The sequence below is a fragment of the Protomyctophum bolini genome (assembly GCF_963924005.1).
Source record: "Protomyctophum bolini genome assembly, chromosome: 1".
Classification (NCBI taxonomy): domain Eukaryota; kingdom Metazoa; phylum Chordata; class Actinopteri; order Myctophiformes; family Myctophidae; genus Protomyctophum; species Protomyctophum bolini.
The window spans coordinates 54,489,579-54,512,466 of record NC_137862.1 but is presented as its reverse complement, the minus strand read 5'-3'; the positions used below and the strand labels follow the sequence as shown (position 1 = coordinate 54,512,466).

The window sequence follows — 22,888 nt, the reverse complement described above, 5'->3', positions numbered from 1 at the left end:
AATGGATAGCCGAAACGTCTATCCATTCATGATGTATGTAAATAATAAAACCATTAAAATGCAGTCTTTATTACGACGTTGATTTTAAGCAGGTAACGCACCATAAGTCAGAGCGCAGTGGTCACAAGAAAAGTTGTATTTCATATAAACACGCTGTCTTGGTAACACTGTCTCATAGAATAATGTTGCAATTTGCACCTGGGGAATACACAGATTACTTGATTTGGGAGCTATGCTTTCTAGCCATCTTTGGCGCCACCTGGTGGACACACAATAATGCTCGCAGTGTGAGTGTGCCACCATGGTGCCACTCCACTGCTGGCACAGTGATGACTAGTGTCTGCAGATTATGTTAAATATTTTATTGAGAGATAAATGTCATGCTGTCTGCAGATTAAATCATTTATTTTACAAGAGCTAGGTCACTTTACACAACAATGGGACCATGCCAGCCAATCAGATTCTGAAAACCAGATGCTGAAAATCAATCATTCAATCATCAATCAATCAATTTGATTGATTGAATGATTGATTTCCCGGCAATTGAATCAATCAGTCAGTCAGTCAGTCTGTGACTGTGTATGTTTTGATGCCCATCGTATTTAAAAAAGAAAAAGCACTTAATAATAATAATAATAATAACAACAATAATAAATAATGAATAACATGAATGGATAATTCATTTGGGGTTAGGGTTTTAAACACATTTAAGCATTTTACACACTACCGAAAATAACAAAAAAGGTTGTGGTGTAGTCAGTTTTACACAAATCACAAATTTGGCAGTGTGGGTATCTTGTAAAACATAGCTCTTTATTATTATTGTGCGCGACACCGTGATACTAACGGAGTATAAATACGTCTCGAGGCCTCCAGCCACTTCCTTCCCGTCAGTCGGCACGTTCCCTCTCCACCAATCAGAGCGTGTCTTGACTCCACCGCCAGCCAATCACAGGCCGGGAAACCCCTCAGTGGGTGGGGCGTGAGCTTTCAGGAGGAAGCCAAGGAAAGCAACACACACCGAACAATAAGTTAAAACTTTCTTCTAAAAAGGTAAGATTCGTTAAAGAGGTTAAGTGTGGCGCTTGGTTATTTAATGTAACTAATAATAACCATTCAAAGATATCGCATACAGGACAGAATGATATGGTAGAAAGAAAACACGTTTTGAGGGTTTTTCTTTTTTGTTGTGTCCCTTTTTCTTTGTATACAGTTGTTTATACACTTAATTGGTGTTGTTTTAATTGTTGTGAGGTAGTGGTTTAGCATAAATGGGTCTATAGTCTAGAACAGTGGTCCTTGAGGGGGTTCCAGGTGGTCCCCAGCTAAATGATGGAAAGTTGGACCTTAGTTTAAAAGTCTCTTGAGAGTGTAAAATGAAACCAAATGCACCCGAAGAGTGAAAATATTGTTAAACATCTGCATTACTTAATGAATGTACAAGTGGACTACACAATTAGAGCATGTAGAAGTTTTGTTATTTTGATCAACGGTTGCCTGTTATCTTTTCTATGGTACCAACATCAATACAGCATGATGGAATTGTGGACAAAATTGATAACAACATATTGAGGTTAAACGTCATCAAATGGTGGTCCGTGGCTCAAATGCCGGATAAATAATGGTCCTTGATATGAAAAGGGTTGAAAACCACTGGTCTAGAGAGCAACATAACAAGTAGCTGTCATGAAGTCATGAACATAATACAACTATAAAACTGTCCCAACTCTGACTGCCTGCCTGGCATCTGAAATGGTACCAAACTGCCATGATGCAACTAAGTGTAAGTCCTGCTATTACCAGAGACGTTTGGCTTTTTGTTAGCTGAAATTTAAATCAGTAAACTTAAATCCCCCCCCCCCCCCCCCCTTACATCTCTGGGACCCCTAATCCTTCACTGTGCAAATCCTCAGTTTTAATAAGATAATTGAGAGTATACAAAACAAAATGTAACCAATTAGGTCCATTCGGTTCCATTTTGACACCATTTTGGTTTCTTTAAACTATCCTTTATCTGGGGGCTGGGAGGACCGGACCCCCCCCCCCCCCCCCCCCCCCCTCGCATTGAGAACCATACAAGCTGCATAATGTTTTAAGCTTTTGATGATGACATATTTTAATCCTCATAATACAGCTGGGGGGGGGGGGGGGGGGATGCTTAATCTCACCACTACCACCAGTAAACACTTCTAGAATATACTATAGTGGAGACATATGAGATTCCTGTAAAAGGCCCCCGGTGTAAATTATGAAGTGTATTAACGTGACATGCGGAATAATACAGTATGTAATCCAGATGATGCTCGAGTAGTCGTCTGCACGCATCGACAGCCACACGGAGTTGACTGACCCCAAACACCAGCATTGTGGGATGATGTTATAGACTCAGTCAGTCACTGGTTCAGACTCAGAGTAGAGAGGGGGGGGGGGGGGGGGGGGGGGGGGGGCTGTGATTAAATGTGAATTTATGTAATGAATGATTGGAGGGGAGGGACAGGGTTCAAGGTACAATGAGGATTGAACAATGATGGACTGTTAACTCTGGATAAAAAAAATCTGTTGGGAGTTATTTGTTCACATCCACTGTGTGTGTGTGTGTGTGTGTGTGTGTGTGTGTGTGTGTGTGTGTGTGTGTGTGTGTGTGTGTGTGTGTGTGTGTACATTATGTATGTGTCTATATATGCATGCACACACACACACAGTATGCAATACGTTTAGGGTTAGGCATTATTTTACTGAGGTTACATTTTTGTGACTTATCTGACAAAACAAAGGGAGGCGAGCCCATGTGGATCAACCAATCGGGTAACACAGTGGTTTTCAACCCCTTTCATATCAAGGCTCATTATTTATTCTGCATTTGAGCGCTAGGTTAGGGATATTAACAGTTAATAACTAATCGAATTCATCGAAAAACGTCTCTGCTTTTGCATGTGATGTGACTGACTAGAGACGGTGCACTTTTCATTTAATTCTATTTCTCATACAAAGATGCCGTTGCCTGGCTCCGTATCGCAAATGGTCAAATAACTATTTGATTAAGGAATATTATATGCCTTTTCCTATTCTTTCTGTATATCAGCAAAGTGTAGATTTATTGAGGGAAGTGAGGATTCTCAGATCTTTTTTTAAACGCTGCTTATCAACTAACCGGATAATCAAAACTTATCGACTATTATCAACTCAATATCAATTAATGCATTCATCGATAATTCCCATCCCTAATTTGACACAATTCCATGCTTTTGGCAAATGTCGATCAAAATAACAATTCTTCTACATTCTCTAGTTGTGTAGACTTCTTGTAAATGAAGTAATGCAGATGTTTAACAATAATTTAACGTAAATTCAAACCAAATAGACCTGTATAGGTCCATTTGGTTTAATTTTACGCTCTCAAGAGTTAAATATCTATAAGGGTCAATTTGGTTACCTGGGGTCCACCTGGAACTGCCCCAAGGACCACTGGTTGAAAAACAACGGGCTATCGGCTCACCCCAAACACAAGCATCACTGCACAGCACTGCACACAGAATGACAGTGGCATTTTTGTTCTGTCATTTTGGCATGATGTCCTTTTTGCACTTCCAGGAGGACAACAACATCCTGTGTCTGCTAAAATGTACAAAAAATAAAATGGCCAAGTATTCAGTTAGAGAAGGTGACATGTTTTGATGTCATGTCTATGTCACCTCTGTAAAAGCATGGGCATTCTGCAGTGAGGCTGGAGTAGAAGAGTTTAATTAGGTTTGTCCAGATGGAATCTTGCATGATTCTATCGTGCAAGATAAGATTGTTGCTTGCCAAAAAAGAACAGATCTACAAGCTATAGCTGACGATGCCGATCTGTTCCTTTCGGGGAATTTGACACACGCGTTCCACACCACCACCACAGGGAGTGCTGTGCCCGGTGTGTCAATCGGATCGGTGGTTGTATTGTCCAGAACCGGCACAAAAGCCTCTGCCCCGTAGCCTGGCTCCAGCCCTGAATCGCTACCATTAAAAAATATATATGTCTGGGACGAGTGTCCGAGTGTCAGGCTACTCTGCCCGGGGCTCATCATCTTATGGCATCCAGGCATCAACATAATATGGAGCTGACATCACAATGGTGTTCTGACATCTACATGTGCTCCATATTTGGGCATGCCTGACAAATAACTCCATATATATGGGCATAAAAGGGACTCAGACATAATAACTGGGTGTTATTCGCTCCAAGTAGGCCAGTGACCAATGGGTACCGCTCAAAGTGGGGTCTGGGGATCCGGGGGGGGGGGTGGGCGTCCTTCCTTGACATTAATTAGTTAGAGAACCACTGGTGTACTCTGTAATGTCAATATTCTAATATTCTTATCAGTGTCTGCTGCTAAGAAAGTGAACTTCACAGAGGAGATGAATCGTCGTCGTGCTCTGCACTCTCCATACTGTATGTTCAGATTTCTAGCCTACCGTATCCAGAATAGAGGGTATGCGCGTGACATCATCATCATATCCCCGGAAGTTTTGCGGGAACGGCACATTCCTATGTACTGTAGTATGATGAAACGTATATTTTCTAAACATTTGTTTCATTCTGGACACTCGGTTTTTCATGACGGTGCCGCAAATGGCAGATCTACAATGTGGACGCAGCATTTGAGCACTGTTATGTTGTTACCACAGCAAGATGCAACCAATACAGATCTAAGGCATTGATTGATGTGTAGAGTAGACAGTCGATCCCTTAGATCTCCAATGTTAAATTCTCAATGTTGGGACCGGAGACCCCCAGAACTCTCAGAGTTCAATCAACATTACACTAGAGGATTTCTATTGTGTACTAGATTGGGATCCTAGAGATAAAGAAAAATATGAAATGGGGCTGGCTAGCAAATGCATATCGGACTCGGGGGGGGGGGGGGGGGGGGGGGGGGGTCCCTGAAATGAATAAAAGGTTGAGAAACCTATAGCTATTTGTGAAATAGGGGTGGGCGATATGGAAAAATATAATTATTTAGTATCACGAATGATACACGATATTATTTATCACAATATTCTTCATGCAATTTTTAGGGTTACAAGGTAACAGAAACCAAAAGAAAAAGGAGTAGTAACAGTTTAGACCAAAATACTTTACCGTCGTACTACCGTCGTTCTACAAAAGTATAAATGTAGGTATAGAACTGCAAATCATAGAATGTGCATTCACTGTATCACGATATATACGATATCTCTGAATATAGTATCACGGATTCACAATACGATATTTATCACCATATCGAGCACCCCTGTTGTGAAACAAAGCCTGAAAAAACAAAAACACAGCCTTCTAACTTTGACAAATTTTGCACATTTTAATTTAGTTGTATTCATTGTCCTTAATTGTGCCCTTGCGACACCTGTGTGTTCAACCCAGCATTAAATGCTCCTCAACATTTTTTGTCTTCGAAATTGTCAATGAATTTCATCATAGTTCTTTTGCTTAGTTTTTGTCAGTGAAATAAGGTAGTCGACACAAATGTTTCGCCAAAGTTTTACTCGGAGGAATGAACGGTGTCCTGAGCGAAGCCTTACTGTAATATATACCGACTCATAACGTGAATCCTAGACTTGGCACCTTGTGAGAGGGAGGAATGGCTCTGTGGTAACTCTGAAAGTTGGCTCAGAGGAGCTGACAAATCTGGGAGCTGGTGACAGCTGACAGGGCCCGATGACTTTAGAATCGCTGTTAAGAAGGCACTCTGGCAGTTTGATGGAAGAATTGGCCAACGTTCAATATACATCATCAGGGGGAAAAGGAAGGATCTGTCTTCTGTGGGGAATCAGAAAGCAGGGGAACTCTTGACACTATACTGGGGGAGAGTAGAGGGAAGTCTGGACGTTTTGTTGACGGTAGAAAAGCCTCCCCGATGTCTCCGTGAGTGGCGTGGCGAGAAAGGCGCCGGGAGCTTTGCTTTTTGCGAGTTCTTTAACGGCACGCAGGAGTCTAGCTGTTTGTGAAGAGAGACGTGAAGAACCTTAACAAAACCCATTCCACGAACGACTCGCATACTGTGTGTGTCCGTATAGCTAATCTGGATCAGCACCAGATTTCTTGTGCACACTGCCAGGAAGCCATAGATGTACTACCTATACTAAATGTGTTCACTGTCACATTGTTTTAAACTTTATTTTTTCTTCTTCTTTTTTACATTTTAATTTCAATTTAATTTCATAATGGAAATCAATGGTGTTCTGATCGGACTGAAACCTTGCCTAAATTTAAGAGTCATAGAGGGCAGTCAGAGTGGCTTCCATTTCTAAATTAGTAGATTCTCAAACCTTTTCATGTCAAGGGGAACACCAAATGAATGCTTATTTGGCCCACGACTGAACCGCCATTTGAAATAATGTTATGCCAGCAGTCCAGCACCCCCAAAAGAGAATCTACAAGCTCACAAGCGCTATACAAGCTAGTGAGCTTGTAGATTGGCTATGTTCGAACTAAAAGTTCTAAACTTTTCCTCATTTTGCTTGGAGGGGGACCCCCTGGAACACCCTCATGGACCCTTAATTGGACCCCTTCTGAGAACCACTGCTCTCTAAAAGGGCCATGTCTGGCAGTCCAAATAAAAAAAAAGTTGTGACATTATTTATTTATTTTGTTTAAAAATAAGTGTATAAATTATTAGCTCTAGTAATCATTACTAGAGCGTTAGTTCAGTAACTGCCCCCCCCCTCCCCCCCACACTCTCCGGCTTAGTAAACAGAAAAAAACATGTTCAGTTAGGGATAGATAAATAATTTCATCCGATGCAGCAGCACTCTATAGCAGTCCAGCGGGACTCCTACTGGATCACTGCCCCTTGCACTCCCTCTCATCCAGCATCAGTCCGGAGCCAGTGGCTGCGGGGACATTATTTTGTGTGTGGGGGGAGGAGGAGGAGGACTCACATTGTTTTATTAGCATGGCTGACACCTCGATCGAGTTGAGAGACTGCAGTTAATTTACTGCACGTATGTGTATGCAGCCAGCCAATACACCATGGCATGCACCAGTCAGTGCCGAGAAATAAATAAATAGACCAGGCATCCCCCCCCCCCCCCCATAGTGCGGGGACATTCAGACCCAAATGACCCCCCCCCTCCCCTCCGACGCCTATGTCCGGAGCGCTGCTAGCTCCGCTGTCATGTGTATCATGGCACACCTCCTATCTGTGCCTCGGCTCCCTCCTCCCCTGGCTCCACACAGTGCCACAGTTCACTCCAGCTATACCAGGTTTGGGTGCCCCTTGTCTGACTGACACACTAGTGCCCAAACCAGCCTCACCCCCTTCTCTCTCTCCCCTGACCTTGGCTGTGACCCCCGCGGCAAGCCTCTTTCAGGCTGTTATAGAGGTGCACGTTTCTGATGTTTTTCCTCCCATGATGTGACATTGAAGTGCCATTCATTTGTTGTGTAGGATGATCCATCCACAGCCTTTTTATTTCCTGCTGTACACTGAGCTGTCCATGTCTCTTCTCTGCCCCCCCCGTTACTGATTCTACTGTATAGCCAAGGTACAGCTATGTACTTCTTTATTATTATTGATAAATGGTTTTCCCTTTGATATCGAGGTGGTTTATCTCTTGCCAGAAGTTGAACTGTATAGGCTACCTCGATACATTGATATAAACAAAAACATTATACAAAAAATAGTACCTAATCTTCATAATAAAGAGAAAAACGGTAATGCTGGTCATATGCAACGTTGCAAACTGCATTTAACATGCTTCATCCCACAATGGTTATTGTCTCGCTTCAAAACAATAATAATATGGTTTTCGGGTGATATGATGCAGATTTTGTGCATATACAGTGTATTGTGTGCACTTTTTTTATATATAATCTATATATTGACATTTTTGAATAGGTTTGATCATTTCTTATTTCAACCCAAATCTTCTCTTCTGGGGTTGGTTCCCTGACACAAACCATTTTCAGATGGGGGTCCGCCGTGGCCAAATACATATCAATTTGCAGGTCCTCGACATGAAACCACTGCAATAGCACACACGGACACGCGTTATTCAGCTCAAAACGGAAGATTTGTCTTTGTGTGCACGAGCAGAACATCTGTGCGCAGCCAATGAGACAAACTGCATTAATTAACATGGGAGCGGAAGTATAGCAGGCGACGTCCGCGCGCGTAAGCTTGCGTTCTGTGCGTCACTCCGGCTTCAGAGATTATTTATCGCGGCACACTTGAGCAGCTGTGGGGACAATCATTTCTTATTTTGAGCATCATCAGACAATGTGTTTTTGTTTAATGTATTCTTTGTCATCGGGTGGAAACCTTGTATGTCCGAAACTGTTACTTTTCAGAGAATGGAACAAAGAACCTGTGTTCCAATGGAGTTATTAGTCACGAGCTCCTTTTTAACACTTGGCAGTGAGTGGTTAAATATTTACAGGCACACGTAACAATTTGTCAACCTGAGTCCCTGTTTTGGCCATGCCATTATAGAAGGAAACATTTTCTCAGATATAGCCGTATCACTTTTATTCAAGTGCGGCCCGTTGTGAGCTTGTAGATATTAAAGATTGTATGCTTGCTACAGTGAAGTATAAAAGTCACACCCGTGTGAAGTGAAGGGGCGCTCTCGTCATCATACATCATCTCATTCCGGCCGATTTGAATTTGCGTCCTCACCTTCGTTCGTCTTCAATGTTTGTCAATGTGTTTATGGTTTACGGCACTCAAAGCTGGCCATTCATTGTCAATGGCATTTCATGTTTGTGTCGGCGGGAACAATGACGTAAAACTGGCCATTCATTGTCAATGGCATTTCATGTTTGTGTTAGGACAATGTTTGTGTTTTTTTACGCACACCCTCAAAGTTGGACATGTAATTTCCTATGCTGCTGGTTTTTGTTTTCGTATTGTACTGTCCTTCTTGTTTGTGTATCTAATGGTTGTCTGTATATGTTGAGTATGAACCAAGACAAATTCCTATCAACTTGTTGACATGGCAGATAAATGATTGAATCTTGAATCTTGAATCTTGAATTAGCAACCCTCAAAATTAGGGCCCTGATTTATGGGGGATAAGAAAACAAAAGAAATGTGAAGATACAAGGTTTCTGCCTGACAGACACTTAGTGACGATTCTATTCCATGTTGTGGTCTAGAGAGAATGGCAGACCAGACTGTGGAGCAGCATCACCGGCCCTGGGCAGGATGTGCGGTCTTGTTTCTGCAGTCGTCGTGCCCCTCGGTGAACCTGCTCTCCCTCTACAAAGACCAGCACGGGAAGTTCATCGTCTTCAAAGTCATCAAGCTCACACTGACAGGTACCGTGAAAAAGCCCCGGACGTTCAGCCTACGTACGCTACTTGGCAGCATGCTGAATCATGAGAGTTGTATGTTGTTTGCTTTTTACAGAATAGTATTTGTTGTTGTGTAAAGCTTAAAGGCGCAGTGAAACGGAAATGGTGAACAACATGAAAATGGTGTTTCCACATGAAACACCGGTCTGAAGTTTCTGAACCAATCAGAGTGTCGCATCCCTTCAGGCGATGGGACGGTAGCTAGGGACGGTGGCTAATGCTATGCGCAACAGCGTGGTGTTGTTTGTTTATAAATCAGACGGTCGCCCAGCACAACCAGTTTACTGTTATGTGGCTTATTTCTACCCTATAATGTTTTCAGAAACATATTTTAGCGTGATGATTAAGTTGAAACCGAGTAATACACTGTCTGAATGTTATCTTGAATGGAAATAAAAACGGAGTAATCTGTAATCAGAAGCAGCTGTGTTGCATGGATGCGCAGACATGGGGAATTAAACATGTGAGCTTCATTTTTATTGGCTTTTATCGATGTGTACCTCTACACGTCATCACGCAGCACGTTTTCGTTTTAATAAATAAATAATACAATCGTTTTTATGGACCTTTGATATAAAAACACACAGAAATGAGAATTTTCCAATTTTTTTGGCATCCATTGTTAGGTATGCCCATATGATGACCACGGATATGGTCTAAAAGTGTGAAAAACTTATTTTTTATTTCACTGCGCCTTTAAAAAAAGGTTTCAACCTGGCGCCCCTATTTTGGCCATGACTGACATTGTAGTACCGAAGTGTGACGTCAAAATAACACGTCCCCCTGGGTCACGGAAGTGTTTTTCCCATTCAGAAGCCCAGAAACTTCACGTCGTCGTATAAGAACTGCAATTTGCATGTCTGTCCAGGGTCTGCATCTCATTGGTGGGCTGTGTGGACAGCGGGAATTGCTGCTTGTTACATGAACAGTAGAGTTTGTGTGTCTCGTGTGGGTCGGGAACCTCTTTTGGTGTTTTGGCCCCTCAAGACGGGAATACCCTTTTGATGTTTTTGCCCTTCAATATCAGGACGGGAATACCTTTTGGGGTTCTTGTTGCTATGTACAGTGTATAGCAACATAAAAATGTTGTGTTTTTTGAATAAATATTAGATTTCTTTTCCCAGGAAACTTTTGAAGGTGTTTTTAGAATCAACCTCAGTTCTAAATTGGTTATAGTCCACTTGCCAGAATGTGAACCCAGGGCATGTTGAGTACACCAACGTTTTATGTTAAAAAATGTTGAGTACGGGTCCCCAACATGTATAAACTGCCGGATGCTAACTTGCATATGTTGGAGCAATTTTCATAATTGGCATAATATATGACCATACCATTAACAACCTATAGAAGGCAAAAGATTCAAAATGTCATCATGCTTTATGTAGCATGTGACATGTCAAACTAGGGGGTTTTCATGTTGCTGAATACATTCCAACTGAATACATTCCAACTCAAAAAGAACATTCATTGGGGCTAAAAACGGCCATAACATTACAGTACAGTCAAACACATATAGGGCTCAATTTTCGTCACCGCTAAACCCCTTATCCCTAAACTTCTTTGCCTTTTTTTTTACTATTTTGAAAAACATTTTTGAATAGTTCAACTAGCCAATCTAAATTGACACGTTGTGAGCTTGTAGACTGGCCATTTTAACTATTCAAAAATGTTTTGCAAAATTGTAAAAAAAAAAAGAAGAAAAAAGGCAAAGAAGTTTAGGGATGAGGGGTTTAGCGGTGACGAAAATGGAGCCCTTAGTCCAAAAAACGATAGCACAAAAAAGTCCTTGTGGTCTTGTTTCCATTTAGGCCCTATGCGATCAATTCATGGACATTCATAGACATGACATGAACGGTAACAACAAAATCATCACTGGGAGAAAAAGAAAAATCTGCATTTCGCCCGCCACAGACTCCGCAGGCGGACTCGCCGGCTACGAGATCCTGAAGCTGCACGACGCCGACCCCCTGCTGGGCGTGGAGGTGAAGTTCGTGGACGTGTGGGCGTGCCAGCGCTTCCTGGAGAGCTACGGCTCGGGCGCCGTCCAGCAGGCGCTGTCCCAGCACGCCTGCCGCCTCCTCGGCGACGCCGTTCCGCTCGACTTCACCGTCGTCGCTCGGCTGAAGGCCAGCGCGCACACGCTGGACGACTGCCTGGACGACCTGGGGCTCTGTCTGCAGCACATCCACTGCTCACAGGTAGAGTACTATAGAGCTCTGTCTGCAGCACATCCACTGCTCACAGGTAGAGTACTATAGAGCTCTGTCTGCAGCACATCCACTGCTCACAGGTAGAGTACTATAGAGCTCTGTCTGCAGCACATCCACTGCTCACAGGTAGAGTACTATAGAGCTCTGTCTGCAGCACATCCACTGCTCACAGGTAGAGTACTATAGAGCTCTGTCTGCAGCACATCCACTGCTCACAGGTAGAGTACTATAGAGCTCTGTCTGCAGCACATCCACTGCTCACAGGTAGAGTACTATAGAGCTCTGTCTGCAGCACATCCACTGCTCACAGGTAGAGTACTATAGAGCTCTGTCTGCAGCACATCCACTGCTCACAGGTAGAGTACTATAGAGCTCTGTCTGCAGCACATCCACTGCTCACAGGTAGAGTACTATAGAGCTCTGTCTGCAGCACATCCACTGCTCACAGGTATACACATGGAGCTCTGTCTGCAGCACATCCACTGCTCACAGGTAGAGTACTATAGAGCTCTGTCTGCAGCACATCCACTGCTCACAGGTAGAGTACTATAGAGCTCTGTCTGCAGCACATCCACTGCTCACAGGTACACACATGGAGCTCTGTCTGCAGCACATCCACTGCTCACAGGTATACACATGGAGCTCTGTCTGCAGCACATCCACTGCTCACAGGTATACACATGGAGCTCTGTCTGCAGCACATCCACTGCTCACAGGTATACACATGGAGCTCTGTCTGCAGCACATCCACTGCTCACAGGTACACACATGGAGCTCTGTCTGCAGCACATCCACTGCTCACAGGTATACACATGGAGCTCTGTCTGCAGCACATCCACTGCTCACAGGTACACACATGGAGCTCTGTCTGCAGCACATCCACTGCTCACAGGTACACACATGGGGCTCTGTCTGCAGCACATCCACTGCTCACAGGTACACACATGGAGCTCTGTCTGCAGCACATCCACTGCTCACAGGTACACACATGGAGCTCTGTCTGCAGCACATCTACTGCTCACAGGTACACATGGGGCTCTTGTCTACACGCAGTGGTTCCCAAAGTGGGGTCCTTGAGAGAGTTTAATCTACAGCATTTTTTTTCTCACCAAGCGGTAAACAATCCCAAGTCATACATACAGTAGTGCAGTATCGACCGCTGATATGAACCTTTATTGTCCCCTCGGCGCAAGCCCGGCACCACGTGAACTCCACCGTTCATGAGATGGAATGGTCACTGCACCCCATCGAACTTTCTGATGCTGTTTTTTTCCCCCCAGTATGGGGGAAGAATTGAAATATGTAATCCTTGGCTTCTGTTGCGTGTAAAAAACTATAACGGCAATACAAAGCAGTTGTCCTCAAAACTCGCACCTCGGCGGTTCTTGAGCATGTTCATGTCAAGAGGTCCATCCACAAGTTCTCAACGCATCACACCGATGAAAACAAATACACTTTTGAATATAAACAGTGTAAAATGATGCCATGTTAACACATTTAGCTGGGGAGTGGGGACCCCCTTAGTACCCTTTCAAGGACCCTTGGGGGGGGTCCCAGGACCCCACTTTAAGAACCACCACTGTTCTGTAACGCATCCGCGCTTCACAGGTGGGAACCGGAGCAGTGTGCGGCGTGCACTGCTTGTCACCTTCATGCCTGAGTTAGACTCGGTCTGCACGGCCTGGCTGTCACGCACCGAAAATAGGACATGCATCATCTTTGTGAAATCGCGCGCACACACACACACACACACAAACACACACACACACACACACACACACACACACACACACACACACACACGCATACATACACGTTGGTATTACTATACCTATGAGTACATCCGGGCAGCTCAGTCGGACTCGGTAGAGCTCTCTCGCCTTTGGACCACAAGTCCATGGGTTCGATCCTCATGGGCACCGCCAACTCAGTGAATGAGTAGCACTGCTTGGTGCAGCAAAGTCTTAAGCTGGGCATAACGGGGCATAACCAGTAAGCAGGAACTGGGGATTGGCAATGAAGGACCGGGAAGTCTGCCGTGATATTGTGAAATCCACGATCTCGACCGCGGTCGAAAAATGATGATGATGAACTCTTCACCCCCAACCCCCTAAACTTCTAAAATATCTAATAATCCTAAACCTAACCCCAACCTGAATCTTTTCCTAATTGTAAACCTGCCTCTAAAAATAAATTATATAAACAATTAAACAAACATTTATTTTGTGGGGTACAAGACAATTGTCCTCACAATGTCTATTGTTCAAATTCTACTATACTTCTACTATACTTACAAATATTTGATCCTCACAACACAAGTATAGTAACAAGTGCGTGTGTGTGTGTGTGTGTGTGTGTGTGTGTGTGTGTGTGTGTGTGTGCGCGCACACACACACGCAAACACACACCTGACCAAACGCAGCCCTAATTTCATCCTTTTTCATATCTGTTTATTCTCACTTTTTGCAGATTAAAACATGTTGTTGTTATTACTCGCCTCTATTGTAAAGTATTTATTCGCAAATTGGGGAATTATTATTTAAAAAACACTAAACACTTAAGTGTAAAAGTACCTTTCATTTTCATTAATTAAGCCTGGTTTATACACCACAAATAGCAGATCTACAAGCTCTCGATCGGCTGTTTCCATGTGCGACGCTGCCGTGCAAATAGGTGTAAACCAGGCATTACTGGGCGTACGCGAATCAATGTTACATTGGATACTTTGTTAGCTCTCATTAGACGTCTACAGGCCATAACATGTCCTTTCATTAGTTGATGTCTGTGAACGGGTTGGACCCTGGACAACATATACTTCAGTCCTGAGGGGCATGTCAATTATCATTCAAATTCAATTGGTTGTGGATAAAATAATTTGCCGTGGTCTCTGACATTTACATAAAATACATGTTCAGGTGGGAATAACCCGTTCGTTCGTCAGCTTCAATGTCATATTGTTCCATTTGTTCCAGTTTTTATTTATTCATTTGAATCACTTCCAATTACGACGTGTTATCCTGTATCGTGTCCGATTCCGCTCTCCTGAGTGGATGAAATGGGTATCCTGGACTGGAAATTGCATTTTATGTTTAGAGCCGAAGAGATGTTTAATGAACAAACGCTATAGCAGCAGTGATTACTATCGGAATATAGAGATATTTAACACGTATTAAAACAAATCTTTAAAAGTTGATACTTGACTGACACGCACACACACACACACACACACACACACACACACACACACACACACACACACACACACACACACACACACAGATACACATTCTTATTATTGGGTGTTGTTGTGTTCTCCCCATGGGCTACGCTATTTCACTTCAAGGGAAAAGGCCCCGCTCTACTCAGACAGTCTTACATATAGTTCCAGGCGTGTGCTATGGGTGCAGATTCCAAATGAACACATATGGAGAAAATGAATTAAATCCGCAACTTCCAGTCGATTATAAGAGTCTTTATTAAAGGGACTCTTCACCCTTTTTGCTAAAAAATATATGTTAATGACGTTTAGGAGCTTTAGAACACTTTCCTGGGGGTCTTTATGTGTGTAATATGTGGTTTTAGCTATTTTAGATTGTAGCAGTGAGCCTGTTGTCTCTGATGTCATGGACACTGGGCTCACTTCCTTCCTGGACTACATGTTGTCTCAGTAAGACAGCTCTCCCCCCTATCCACAAGGAGGAGCAGTGCACCAAAGAATTATGGGAATTGTAGTCCAGGAAGGTAGTGAGACCAGTGTCCATGGCATCAGAGACAACAGGCTCACTGCTACAATCTATAATATCTAAAACCACATACATAAATACCCCCAGGAAAGTGATCTAAAGCTTCTAAACGTCATTAACATGTATTTTTTTGCAAAAAGGGTGAAGTGTCCCTTTAATAAAGATACGCTATATTTCCTATTCAATGAATAACGTGATTGATCTCGTTATGTCAGCCGGAGCGCCTGCGCGACGACGAGGTTGCCGACCTGGAGCAGCAGCTGCAGAACCAGGCCCTCGGTCTGCAGCCCCTCCCTCAGACCCCCCCCACCGCCATCATCACCCAGGAGGAGCCTCCTCTGCCCAGCAACTGTTTCAACTTCCAGAAGAGGGTGTTTGGTGAGTTGCTACATCATCACTCTAACTAACCCATTCTGACCTGAGATCAGATTTTTTTTTTAAATGTCGATTTTTTTCAAAAAATAGCAGACCTACAAGCTCGTATGAGCTTGTAGATCTGCTATTTTTCAATAGCTTAAAGCGTAGCATAATGCTAACCACCGAAAAGGGGTTCCCGCCCAGAATGGGCTAAAGCACTTGAACCTTTTAGGCTGCTTTCACACTGGCAGGTCTATGCAAATCTACTACAATTTGGGCATTTAGCAGACGCCCTTAATCCAGAGCGATTTAAAGGGTCGCTTCACCCCTTTTGGAAGCCAGATCTTATTTTAATGATGTTTGGGAGACAAGAAACACTTTCCTGTGGTTTTTATGTCTGATATTTGTGTTTTTAGATATTTGGGTGTTTGAGCTCCATGATGTCATCGACACTGGGCTCACTTCCTTCCTGGACTACAATTCCCATAATGCTTTGGATAATGCCCATAATGCTCCTCGTGGATATGGGAGGGCTGTCTTACTGTAATGTAGTCCAAGGAAGTAAGTGAGCCCAGTGTCCATGACATCATGGAGCCCCATGGACACCTTGAAATAAAAACACACATTACCCACATAAAAACCCCAGGAAAGTGTTTCTTGTCTCCCAAACATCACTAAAAGAAGATCTGGTTGCAAAAGGGGTGAAGTGGCCCTTTTAAGGTAAGCAAGAACAAAACAAAAAACATGGTAATTCATCAAATACATAAAAAGATTCACCATGAACAGTGGAATATCAATATAATGAAACTATGCGTATAACACTACAGAGTGCTGCGTCTACATAAAATGCTATTTAAGTTGCATAACTTGAGCCTATACATATGTCTGTAAGGTCGTCGAGGCTATGGCTAAGTGCTATGGGCTAAGACGGAGTTTGAAGAGGTGGGTTTTCAGACTACAGCGGACACTACTATACAGTCTCTACAGTACCATTTCATTTCATTGAAAAAAAGCACAGCCCCCTCATGTTATTTGAACAGCCTGGCTTTTGCCAGGCTATTCTAATACATGAGGGGGGCTGCTTGTTATATGCGCGTAATTTCCCATTGATTTCTAATTGATTTCAGTAGCCAGGAATTTTGTTATATAGCCGTGTTGTTGGTAGCTCCTCCATAGCTGATAGAAAAACCGATTGTCATGCGCGGGTGGTGGTGTGATTGCTGTAAGCAGTGCCTTGGTGGTAGCCTACCCTATACCACACAGGTTTAGGCGTCCTCGCGTCTATAATAAGTTAAACCCTGGCCTGGACAAACTTTTTTTTCTTTCTCCGGCGCTGTGTCTGCAGTGCTCTGCTTTCTCAACAATCGAATGAAGAATGAGGTGACGTTGGGACGTGTGTGTGTGGTGTTAATACGTCGTCACTGTGAATGGGGGGCATTCGTTCAAAAGACTCAAACCCTCCAGACAGACACGCAGGACACAGAGAATAGATGGTGTATTCTTCTGTCTGATACACTGTCTGTCTGCCTTGAGCAGCGGCATATATATTTTTTTTAATAAACGGTTCTCGTAGGGGAGGCAGAAACATATCAGTCACCAGAACCAAGGACGGGTGTTTTTTTTTTTGACGAATCATGGTCAGCAGACTGCCCCGTCCACATTTTAATGGAAGCAACTTAAAAACGGTCTGGGGTGTTCACAAAAGCATGATTTAAATAAAAAGTAGCAGATCTGCAAGCTCAAACGTTTGGAGCTTGCAGATCTGCTACTTTTATGTACTCTTGTGTGATGCTGTTTTGATAGTACATTCTTTTTTTATTAGGCACCTTTCGATACAAAGTTACAAGGTGCTGAACAATGGACACAACATAAACAATGGGAACAAGTTAAAAACGGGGAACATAGCACAATAGTGTGAAAATATAATACAGCAATGCATTGAACAGAAACAAGCAGAAGCAGACCAAAAACATAGGGCTGTAAAAGTGAATCAGGTAAGTGGTACATGGGGAAAAATGGTTACGAAACAAATGTGTCTTTAGCAGTCTCTTAAGGGCAGGGCAAGTAGGACGTTAACATAATGGAAAAACACAAAACGTTAAAAGTATGGAGATAAGAGGTTTCTGCCCGGCCCCGCGATATCAAAAATATGTTTAGTTTAACTGAAAACGTTACACTGTCTTTGACTTAAAGGAGAATTCCATACTAAAAGGCTTTCTTACCTTTCTTTGTAGTTGTTACGTCCCCCCCACCAAATGTCCAGGTGTTATTTTGTGCAAAAGCTCCTTATTGGCTATTTCCCCTACCATAAGCCCTTAATGAATTGAATTGGATGGGGCTATGGGGTGTTGTGCTAATTCGCTTATTTCCTTTGCTCTTTTTTTTTTGTATTTATCCTCTCTTCATAATGTAAATAATATCCCAAGCGGCACACTGTACTACTTATTTAGATGGAAATAAGTGAATTAGCACAACACCCCATAGCCCCATTCAATTCCCATTCAATTCAATGTAATTCGTTTTAAGGGCTTATGGTAGGGGAAATAAGGAGTTTTTGCACAAAAAAAACACCTGGACCTCTTTGGTGGGGGGACGTAACAACTACAAAGAAAGGTAAGAAATCATTCTAGCATGGAATTCTCCTTTAACTCACTCGCACAAGTATACTCTCCGCGTAAACGGCTTTCCACCCCTCTCTCCTTCCTTTTTTAATTTTCCGGGGGCCGACCATCTCAGAGGACCGCATGCTGACGGCGGCGGACGTGCAGAGCTTCTCGAACGGCGTGGGCCGCCAGTGGAAGCACGTGGGCCGCGTGCTGGGCAAGAGCTGCCGGGCGCTGAAGGGCCCCGCCGTGGACAACCTGGCCTACGAGTACGAGCGCGAGGGCCTCTACGAGCAGGCCTACCAGCTGCTCAGCCGCTTCATCCAGGCCGAGGGCCGCGGGGCGCGCCTCAGCCGGCTGGTTGGCGCCCTGGAGGACTGCAAGCTCACAGGCCTGGCCGAGAACATTCTGGACGTCGCGCAGCAGCCGTGAGGAGGAGGAGGAGGACGTACGTGGTCGACCTGGCGTCGTGCCGCGGTCATTTTGTTTGTTTTGTTTCGTTGTCTGTTGTCTGTTGTCTGTTGTTGTTGTTGTTGTTGTACACGCAAGTACAATTTGTTATACAAGCGGTGTGTGTGTGTACGCAAGTACAATTTGGTTGTACCCCCCAGTGTGTACGGTGCAGTACAATTTGTTGGATACACTGCAGTGTGTACGCAAGTACAATTTGTTGTACACGCACAAGTGCAATCCTCGGTGTTCATTTTAAACCCAGTGGTTTTCAACCTTTTTCATATGGAGGGCCGGCCCATTATTTATTTGGCATTTGAGCCGCGGACCACCAAACGATAAAAATATGTACTATACCATACATTCTTGTGTTTTACAATCTTGAATTGTTTGTAGACTTAAAGGAGCATTCAGTGATTTGGAGAAAAAAAAACCCCGGTCCGCACGGTAACAAGCAGTTACATGCAGTGGAGGGGGGGGGGGGACACGCGACAGGCCAACAGCACGCACACCAAGGCCCGCCCCTGCTCGATCATGATTGGCCCCTCGCTATCCTGATTGGATGAAGGCTGGGCCACCTAGCCAAAAACGAAACCTATACGGTTTTTTGACCCCCCCAGGGGTTAACTGGGGACAGGGAGGAACTCCTTATATGGTCAGCACACTCTATAGTAGGGAGGATTATCACAAACAAAGCAAAAGAATAAGTGATATTTGAATTAAGTGAAATCACTGAATATACCTTAAGTGTAAGTTAAGTAACTTTCCAACTCAAAATCAACATTTTTCTAAAATGTAAAAACTAAAATAGCAGATGTACAAGCCTCTAGAAACCCTGAGTTGGAAATAAATGAACACTTGAGGATTGTATACTGTGTAATCAATGTATGTTTGTGCAACTGTGAAGGAACAATATGGGGGAGGGGGGGGGGGGTCTTAAATGTGTACTTCTCTCTTTTATATCTTCTGCACACTCAAAATCGTTCCTATATGCTTGTGTTGTGTGTGTGTGTGTGTGTGTGTGTGTGTGTGTGTGTGTGTGTGTGTGTGTGTGTGTGTGTGTCTGTGTGTGTGTGTGTGTGCGTGCGTGCGTGCGTGCGTGCGTGCGCGCATACAAGTGCTTAACCTGCATGTGAGAACTAACGTGCACTAATATTGTGTTCACTTTTGTGTTTAAAATTCACTTTTTTTTATTATCATTGTGAGCAATTACTATATTAATTTTTAGAAAAGGAGCTCGTCATCGTTTCATAAACACCAGCAAATGATGCCCGTTAGTTTGTTTCACGTTGCCGTCGAGCAGCAAACATTCCTCGCCTTGTTGTGACTTTGAAAGTGCTTTCCTGTTTTTAAAGCTTCAGTCTGTATATAACGTTCATTTCCTTGGGGTTTCATTCACTCAGGGCAGATTCACACTATATGGTCCCGGATGCGCACCACTTGGTAAATGTCGGCGGTAGTGTGAATGATGCGTACCGTTCCACCAGGAGCGGATCACACCCCACCGTTCCCGGGATCACATGGAAGGTATAGTCTCGGGGACCGATTGAAGTGTATACTCGGATCAGTGGATCGCTGCAATGTGAAAGCATTGAATACAGTCGAATGAAGTGTACTCGCGGTTGCGGAAGAACCGTTTGAATCAAACTGACTTTTTTACTCATTTGAAAAACATTTTTGAATAGTTCAACTAGCCAATCTACGTTGAACACGTTGTGATCTTGTATTTTAACTGTTCAAAAATGTTTTTCAAAATAGTAAAGAGAGGAAAAAGACGTTTAGGGATAAGGGGTTTGGCATGGACGGAAATATTGTGTGAAAATAGTGTGAATCTGCCACAAGAAAACGCATGGATTGCAGCTTTAAAGCCCGTCTACAGATGCAGTCTATTGGGTGGAGGTCTACAGATGCCGTCTATTGGGTGGGGGTCCACATATGCAGTCTATTGGGTGGGGGTCCACATATGCAGTCTATTGGGTGGAGGTCTACAGATGCCGTCTATTGGGTGGGGGTCCACAGATGCAGTCTATTGGGTGGGGGTCCACATATGCAGTCTATTGGGTGGGGGTCTACAGATGCCGTCTATTGGGTGGGGGTCCACATATGCAGTCTATTGGGTGGGGGTCCACAGAGGCAGTCTATTGGGTGGGGGTCTACACATGCAGTCTGATGGATGGAAATGCGATTATCTTTTCTTTTTTTTTTTCAAAACTGGTCCATTCAGTTATCAAATGAAATGGTAAAACAGAGCTCGTGTTTGTATTTGATGTTTGGTGCATTAGTGTAATTGGAATGTGGAAACGTCATTTTGGAGAAATTCCCTCAGGTATAATTTAGTAGTTGTGTATTAATCCCCCCTCCCCCAACTCACTCTCTCTCTCTGTCAGTCTCTCTCTCTCTGTCTCTCTCTCTCTCTCTCAGTCAGTCTCTCGTTCCCCTCCACCCCCCCCCCCACACACACACACATACATACATACACACTCCTGTGATTAAACTGTACTACTGATTATTAATGATATTGTATGGTTGCTACATTATGTGCATGTGCTTGCAAATGTCCCATTGCATAATGTCAATGTAGTGAAGAAACCTTGTATCTCCCTATTCTTCTTCTTATGTGTATATTTTTTTTACATATGTACAATGTGTGCGTGTGTGTGCGTGTGTGTGTGTGTGTGTGTGTGTGTGTGTGGTGTGTGTGTGTGTGCGTGTATATATATATACCCCCATTTTGTTGAATGAGTGTGACACAAACATAGGAAAAATAGTCAATCTACAAGCTTGCCCACATGAGATTTGTTTGCACATTTTGAAACATTTTAATAACATTTTTCTCTTAACAATACTACAATGCCCAAAATAGCGAGGCCAGGTTGAAAGTGTCTGTGTGGGTTTTTTATTTATTTATTTTTTATAAATATTTAACCCATAAAGTAATAACGGGAGCTTGTGACTTGAATAATTACTACTTTAATCCATTGGAACAACACTTTCTTTTATTTTTTTTCGTCCACCCCTGAAAGGTAATTCTTTTGGGACATACGTGGTTTCGTGCTGACAGTTCCAGAGGCAGTGAGCTGCCACAGAGATTGGAGTTCAAGGGGGAGGTTTTTATCTCATGTGAAACAGAAAATGTACTGATACTGATTAAGGGCTGCATGATGTACTGAGGTTTTTTTTTTTTTTTTTTTTAAGCTCGAATAGCAGACCTACAAGCCCGCGAGGCGTCGCGTACACAACGCCTCGCGGGCTTGTAGATCTGATATTCTCAGGGCCGCGCGGCACCGCCGTGGGGCTGAAGTGTAAACGCCGCAGGCTTAAATGTTGCTCTGGTGTCACTCAGGGCACAGTCCATTGTGGAGGCTTGCAGAGAGGCTTCACTCCACTTGGCTGCTGGTCCAGATGTCACTGTCTGGATTAGAAGCTTTTAACACACATCAACGCAAACACACACCACCACATGCACTTTTCTGCTACAGTGTACCCCCCCCCCCCACACACACACACACACACACACACACACAGTCACACACGCATATACTGACAGCACCACACACACACACACACACATATGAACATTAAATACAACAGGGACTTGTTAAACATTAACTGTAATCACTCAGTGATTTTTTTCCTCCTTTTTTTCACAACCACTTGAACCCTATAGACCTGCTGTATTAAGTGTTACATGTTCTAGGGTTAACGTTCGGTCGAAAACAGCAAAATCTACAAGCTCAATAATATATTTCGGGGGAGATGTTTAGGGTGGAGCAAAAAGGAAATAAAAAACAGGAGGGGGGCCTTTCTTTAGTATATACAATTAGTGTAGAGGCCGGCCCCCTGGCCTAGGGAATATGGTCAACTCCAGAGACAGAAGGCTGCCCCCCCCCCAACACACACTGTCTCACACACACACACACACACTGTAGGCACACACCTGTTAAACATTAACAGTATAATATTCAGGCTGTTGTTTTTTTTAAACTGTACTAGTTAGCATGGCTGCTACAATGCTAGTAGCCTATAGTTAGGGCTGCCACCAGAGTTGAGTACATCTGGTACCTGCATGGATAATACTTTATCATGAGCGTGAGCATATATATTTTTTTATGTATAGCCTATATGTATTGCATTTCTTAATTTAACCTCAATTAGATTTTTTTTTTTTTTTTTTTTTTTTACTTCCAGTTGAAT

At 43.4% G+C, this 22,888-nt stretch overlaps 1 protein-coding gene across 1 annotated transcript; it reads left to right on the top strand.

The window, feature by feature from the left end:
- The first annotated feature begins 990 nt into the window (after nucleotides 1–990).
- On the top strand, nucleotides 991–20,655 carry tradd (tnfrsf1a-associated via death domain). The gene is made up of 5 exons (XM_080764688.1): nucleotides 991–1,053; nucleotides 9,136–9,295; nucleotides 11,243–11,529; nucleotides 15,500–15,662; nucleotides 18,378–20,655. The coding sequence occupies exons 2-5, from the start codon at nucleotides 9,139–9,141 to the stop codon at nucleotides 18,674–18,676; spliced, it is 906 nt and encodes a 301-aa protein (XP_080620814.1). The 5' UTR covers nucleotides 991–1,053; nucleotides 9,136–9,138; the 3' UTR covers nucleotides 18,677–20,655.
- The last annotated feature ends 2,233 nt before the right edge of the window (nucleotides 20,656–22,888 follow it).

Coding starts and splice junctions, on each gene's coding strand:
- tradd (XM_080764688.1), top strand. CDS start 9,139: ATGGCAGACCAGACTGTGGAGCAGCATCACCGGCCCTGGGCAGGATGT. Junction 9,296..11,242: donor CATCAAGCTCACACTGACAG/GTACCGTGAAAA, acceptor CGCCCGCCACAG/ACTCCGCAGGCGGACTCGCC. Junction 11,530..15,499: donor AGCACATCCACTGCTCACAG/GTAGAGTACTAT, acceptor TCGTTATGTCAG/CCGGAGCGCCTGCGCGACGA.